The sequence below is a fragment of the Rhea americana genome, unplaced genomic scaffold (assembly GCF_003343005.1).
Source record: "Rhea americana isolate MKP2758 unplaced genomic scaffold, rheAme1 scaffold_4, whole genome shotgun sequence".
Taxonomy (NCBI): Eukaryota; Metazoa; Chordata; class Aves; order Rheiformes; family Rheidae; genus Rhea; species Rhea americana.
In genome coordinates this window covers 4032838-4039514 of record NW_028186534.1, presented here as the reverse complement: position 1 = coordinate 4039514, position 6677 = coordinate 4032838, and the positions used below count along the sequence as shown (strand labels likewise).

The 6677-nt window shown below is 49.5% G+C and overlaps 1 protein-coding gene across 1 annotated transcript in view; it reads right to left on the bottom strand.

The window, feature by feature from the left end:
- Nucleotides 1-556: 556 nt before the first annotated feature.
- Nucleotides 557-6677, bottom strand: part of JPH2 (junctophilin 2) — a 36606-nt gene continuing 30485 nt past the window's right edge. Inside the window, exons 5-7 of the mRNA XM_085313992.1 lie at nucleotides 6195-6677; nucleotides 4424-4521; nucleotides 557-3088 (exon numbers count right to left, since the gene is read on the bottom strand). The exon at nucleotides 6195-6677 is cut by the window's right edge and continues 27 nt beyond it. Of these exons, the coding sequence (XP_085170118.1) occupies nucleotides 4441-4521; nucleotides 6195-6677 (564 nt within the window). The 3' untranslated portion in view covers nucleotides 557-3088; nucleotides 4424-4440. The remainder of the gene's footprint in view (nucleotides 3089-4423; nucleotides 4522-6194) is intronic.

The window sequence follows — 6677 nt, the reverse complement described above, 5'->3', positions numbered from 1 at the left end:
TTAGGCACTCTTCTCCTGTCGCACACATGCACCACAGATTATTTATGAGAGAGRGTCTGTACTGGTGCTTGCTTGGTATTTATTGCAAGGGTTTCGTCACCAAGCCTGGCTTGTACTAAGTTCGTGTTGTCCAGTGTACAGAGGTTGCTTGGAGAACACAGAGACTTGTCTGCAAACATCTGGCACCAAACTTTTAAAAAGAGGGTCTGTACTGGTGCTTGCTTGGTATTTATTGCAAGGGTTTCGTCACCAAACCTGGCTTGTACTAAGTTCGTGTTGTCCAGTGTACAGAGGTGCTTGGAGAGCACAGAGACTTGTCTGCAAACATCTGGCACCAAACTTTTAAAAAGTCAGAACTGAAAACAACTCTCTTTGCAGAGCACCCTTCTATTAACAAAAAAGCAGATTAGAATAGATATTAGGAAGAATATAAAAATGGACCAGATCCCACCTGTCAGATCCTGCGCCATACATTTGTGAGCTCTCCTCTAAGACTGGAGTGAGTGTGTTGACCCAGAAAGAAACTGTGAGATCCTTTGGCAAAGGTCCACCGTAATACAGTGCGCAGATAACTGTTTATTATTGCACGTAATCCAGCAGAACAACCGACAGAAAACTCTGGACAGTATTATACAGATTGTAGTAAACGGCTTGCAAAATCTGTGATGAAGGTATTTTTGTGAAGAGTGAAATGTATCTGCATCTTTGTAAGACCTGAATAGTTTAACACCATATCCTAGTCAGTTTTGAAAGCATGCAGTTTGAGGTAAATTTGTTAATTTGTTATTCTGCATCTAAGMAAACAAAATCCCTAAGGGGCTATATATTTATTTATATATATCCATATCTCAGTGCAATAYGGATATATCTATATGTCACGTAAAAGCAAATCTACCTACTTTTCTCAGAATGTTCCTAGAAGGAAAGCATATAACTGAGTACACATCACATGCATACAAAACTGGGATGGGAGGGGGAATTGCCTTAGCCTTGTTGAGAAAGATTCATTTTTGTGCTTAGTGATAAATAAAGGCCCGTCAGGTCTCTCAACAGAAATTGTATTGGTAGTTAATGAAAGCAGTTGGCATATCAAAACTGCAGAGCTGGCAAGTGAATGCCAGCAAATGGGGGTAAAGCATCAAAGGCAGTGGAGCCTGGGGTCTGCAATACGTCAATATTTAAGAAAAGAAAAGAAAAAAAAAGCAAATTGCTACTAAGCTATGCTCTGCGGAAGTGTAGCTGACGCTGCACAGCTTTTCAGGACTGGTATAGCCAAACGGCTTCTAGAAAGGGATTGCATTCACTTCTCCCACAGTTAACACCATGTAATTGCGACTGCGGCAACATTCCTGAGCTAGATAAGGTTAAAAAATAATCTTGTTTCACAAAGAAAAGTACTCAATTATTCTCACTCTCTTATGGCATAATTAAAGGAAATAAACTAGGCAGGTTTTGCCCTGTGTCTCCAGGCAGTGTAAACTCCTGCCTATCTGCCATACTGTTTTCGAAATCCTTTTAGATTGGCATTTGGAGCAGAAAGGGCATCTGTTTTTTTTTTTTTTTCCTTATCCATCATTTCCCCACTCTTTCCAGTCCCTCAGATTTTCTCTGCCAGTCCTGTGCTGTGGGACTTCAGGATACAGAGGTGCACAACTGACCATAAATAACATTTCTGATTACCTTAAAAAGGGATATAAAATACATATTGCTTTTAAGAAGAAAGAAACATGTCCAAGCGCTCAGCCTCATGCTAAACTGTAACTTTATCTGTGCTGATTTTCTAAGCTTGCACTGTTGAGGATCAGAGCAGATCAGGGTGGAAACATCTCCCTTCAAATGTTGCTCTCTGTTGCAGTTCTGGGAAGGATCAGTGCATATTGCCAAGGCCTCTAAGTCTCACATGCAAGAACAGCAGCCAGAATTTCCCCTCCGTACTTGACGACCACTGATCGAAGTCTGGCTGTTGCATACCTTTCAGCCCAACACCAGTATACGCTCAGGTTTCTGCACCTTTTTGCTTTCAAGAATAACCTAACCACTCCCACGATGGCAACCCCGCATCCACTGGCTGGAAAGTCAGCTCACTGCCTTGGTGAAACTGGCTGGGGCTTCAACGGGGAGGAACCTGCAGGTGTGCGGGCCGCTTTTCTGTGAGCCACCTCCTTTTAATTTTAACTCTCACCCTCTCAAAGAAGAAGTGGAGAAGGGGCAAATTCAGCACATCTATTTCCTTTCCAATTACAGTGGGATGTAACCTGTGGCAAGACACTCCTGCGAGGGCAGTTGGTGGTGGCAAGAGGGAGCAGGGAGGGTGCCTGGTCCCCATGGGGCCCTGTCTCCCCGCAGCGCTCCCCGCTCACGTGGGCAGCCCTGGCTTCGCCGACCCTGCGAGCCCGCACGGCGCAGCCCCCACCTGTGGCTCCTCCACAGGCACATCAGGGGATCCGGCTGGAGTCTGCTTACACTTCAACAAGTCTAACTTCACTTGCTCCCCCTCTCAGTCCTCTATATGCAGAAAACAATTCCAGACGATGGGGAAAGGGAAGGCTTTTTGTTCAGCCCTCTGAGGGACTTCCGAGCGCAGGAAGCTGCGCTGTCCATCCCAGACATCGCGTAGCTCTCACGAGTCATTTTTGCTGCTGTGTATTGCTTCTCCTCCAGGACACAGATGATTTTCTTTGGAAAGTCTCTGACACTAAGTCAACCAATGGAGTTAAAAAACACATCTGAGCGCGCATGGATGAGACCTTCTCATTCATTTTCCTACTGCTGTAGATAAATCCCTCATTCCTGCCATGGTAGGACAGCTGATGGCTTTGGTGAGAACAATTTAATGCAACTGCTATTTCATACAAATAAGAGAAGGAGGCAAGGAGGCTGAATTGCATAAATCCTGGCTTTTTCTTGGTAGATTGTAGAGGCCAGCCGCAGACTGGGAGCACGGAGGCTGAACAGATCTTCAGGAGATTTTGTTTAAGGTTCATGTTTGCAGTGCAACCTTGGGATCTCAAACCCTCCTCTTAGATGTTTCCAGGTGGCTGAGGGTTTAATCCCTGCCAAGGTCTGTGGTCTCCACCAGCAGCAATGCCTGTTCCAGACACAGATGAATGGAAAAATCAACAGGGAGTGAACACAGTGGCTGTGTAACCAATCCTGGCTACCAGAGTGTGCTGGGAGAGGAGGGCACCCTGCTCTGCGTGGGGCAGGCTGCTCGCCAGCCCCTGTGGCTTGACTCTGTTCTTTGCATACCACAAGATATCTATGGACAGATTCAGATTGAATCTGAAATTGGACCCTTGCAGAAAACATTTAACAAATGGTTGGCAGGTTTAAACTAAATTGACCACTGATACTTGCTGCTGAAGGAAGACAAGAGCAACAAAGACCTTCGATTCATTTCCCCCATGGCTTTCATCCATGCAGTCTGAACAGAGATTAATTAGACTTAAGCAAGCACTGTCTAACTCAGTAGTTTTATTCCCCAGGAGACTCCGGGGAAGGCAGTTCAGCACCCCATAAGGAGCCTGGGAGGAGCCTCTTGTATTATGTTCAAGTGTGAGGACCAAGGGTCAGGGTCAGCCTTTATGGGGCTCTTTTTTTTCCCCTCCAATATTTCAGACCTGTGTGACAGAAATCTTGTGCAAAACCATGACAAATTCCTGTGTTCAGGAACCACCTAAGAAACCTCACAAGTTTTCATTGCCACCAAATCCAGACATAAACTATCATCCTAATTCGGGTGGAATACCAAAGTGAGCTCCAGTTTAATTTGAGTTAGATACAGATGTCTCAGCTCACATTCACATTAAGTAACATGTCTACACAATGACAGTGGCAGAACTAATACTGGTGCAGATTAGAGGTGCAAATTTCACATTTGCTTCACATTCCTGTCTTGCTGGGCTGAGTTCCCATAAATATTGCAGTGCACAAGCTGCCTGGCAACAGCAGCCATGGAACAGCAAACTGAAAGTGTTTTTTTGTAGCATATTTGCAGGAAAAAAAATAGCATCACACATTCTTGCACTGGAAGTCTCGCTCCATGAAACAGGTCCATCCAATTGAGGGGGCAAAACTGTACTGTGGGGTCTGTATCCAATCAAAACAGCTCAATTTTTTTTAATTTTGAGGAAGTTATTTTATGAAGAGACTCAGGAATTATCCACTGAAATTATTCCACAAATCACTCTTGGAACAGGAAAAGAATAACTGAGAATCTCAATGCCTAAACAGGCAAGTTACCACCAAAGCAGAGAAATAGCACCTATTGAATAAATGCCTTCAGATTTTCATCATCAGTGCATCCATCAATGAATGATTTGCATTGTCAGTAAAGCTAGTCAACCATAAAATGCCCACAGTTAACTCTACAGAAGCCCTCAAATTGGGGATAAAATCTCATTTAGTTGTTTGCTCTTCTTACCTTGTCTTCAGGGCACATCATGTCAAAAAATGTACAAATAAGATGGCCAGACCAATGTTCAATAGGATGACCATGCAGATCACAATTGTGTTAGGTCCCTGAAGAAAAAAGCCAAAACAAAGTATTATACACAACTTTTCTGATTTCCAAACAAAGTATTTCCAAGTAGCGCTTTTCTAAAATCACATCTAAATAGACTGCAAGATGAGACTGCAAGATGAGATGAGAAGCACAGGCTAATAAAATGCAAGGCTTAACAGGTATATTTGATAACAGCAAAATGAATTGCAGTGATTATTTTTTAAACCTGGGAAATCAATCTATGATCTGATACCACATTTTAGCCCATAAGGTACTCCTATTGCAAAAGAATAGAAGGTTAAAAAAAAAAAAAAGTAGCATTTTTTTTCTTCTGTTCTACATTTTCAGATCTATACCGATTGGAAAGCGGGAGGGAATGGAAGAAGAGAAAAGTGTGAAAACTTTATMATAAGATGTCTCTTTCCTCAAATCTTGAAATTCCAGTTTACCTTACTGCCCCCACCAGGGAAGTCCTCTTGGCAAAGGGCACAGGGAGGACGGGGTGAACTGTCCTTTAAACATCCTCCCCAGATTTCAAGCGATTCTCCAGACTGAGCAGCGTGGGAAAAGTTGACTAGTGTATTTCCAAAATCCCTGAGGCCCCCAGAGAACTCGGGCCGGAGCTAACGCAAACAGGGTGCCAGCCTTCCGGTCTCTTGACCGAGCTCTGCGACCCAGCCCAGAGCTCTCTTAGCCGCACGGCTGCACTCCCTTGGCCTCCCCACAGCTGCACGTCGATTTAGCACCAGCGTTTCCCACCCGCTGACACGAGGGCTTTGCCCCGCTGGCATCCGGCTGAGCCGGGCGCTGGGAGCATGGTCGGACCAGGAAGCATCCTGGCCCTATGCAGCCTTGCGGCCAGCAGAGGCAGAGTTCCCCGGCTGTACCGTGTAGGGCACACATCCCAAAGGAAACGTAGTTAYAGCTCTCCCAGCCCAGGAAGGAAGGTACAAAACGGCTGGAGAAGAGGAAAGCTGCGTCTCAGGGACAACAGCGGTTTTCTGTTGGTTGTGTGACACTGCTTTCTGCTAGGTGATGGAGGGATGGAGCAGGGCCCAGGGCAGATAACCCCGGCAAGAGCAGGGACCTTTCTTCGGCAGTTGTCACATCAATTCGCTGGACAGCTGGGGCAGGGTGGGCTGGGAGGGGACAGGAGAAAGAAGGAAGTCCTCCAAAAGGCACTAGGAGCCCAGAAGAGCCCCTCTGGATCAAACTGCCTCCCTGGAGCTTGCTGCAGCCTGGCTGGGCCAAGTSCCCCATGGCTAAGCCACATCCCCATGGCCGGGCCACATCCCCCGCAGCTGGGCCACATCCCCACGGCTGAGCCACATCCCCCCACGGCTGAACCACATCCCCACAGCCGAGCCACGTCCCTCGCAGCTGGACCGTGTCCCCCACGTCCAGGCCATGTCCTCCACAGCTGGGCTGTGTCCACCAAGGCCGAGCCACGTCCCCCACAGCCAGGTCACGTCCCCCACAGCTGGGCCAAGCCCCCCACCACCCGGCCACATCTCCCACGGCTGTGCCACGTCCTCCATGGCCAGGTCACATCCCCCACAGCCAAGTCACATCCCCCATGGCTGAGCCATGTCCCCCACGGCCAGGCCAAGTCCCCCACAGCCGAGCCACGTCCCCACCGCCTGGCCACGTCCCCGTGGCCGGGCCACGCGCGGCCGCCCCTCAGCGTCACCTCTTCGCACTCCTCCGCCTCGGGGGCTGCGGCGGCCGCCGCCGGGGGCCCCCTTCTCACCGCCGCCTTCGGCTCGGCCTTCGCCAGCGCCTTGGTCTCAGTCTTTCTCTCGGCGGCGGCTTCGGCCCTGGCCGGGGCCCGGCGCTCGGGGCTGCGGCGCTGCCCGGGCTCCTTGTGCCGGGGCTCGGGCCGGGCCGGCTCCTGCTCGGCCTCCGCTTTGGGCTTCTCCGGGCGGGCGGCGGCGGCGCCGGGCGTCCCCCCGCGGCGCCGGGCGTCCCCCGCGGCCTCCGCCTCGGCCCTGGGCTCCGGGGAGACGGGCTTGGAGGGGGGCCTGGGCTCGGGGAACGGCTCRTCCTCGTAGTCCGCGGGCGGGGAGACCGGGGAGGTCCTCACGGCGTAGCTGTGGTAGCCCTGGTAGAGCTCGACGTCGGGCTCGCGCGCCATGCGCTGCAGGGGTTTGATCTCCATCTGCTCGGCGGGCGC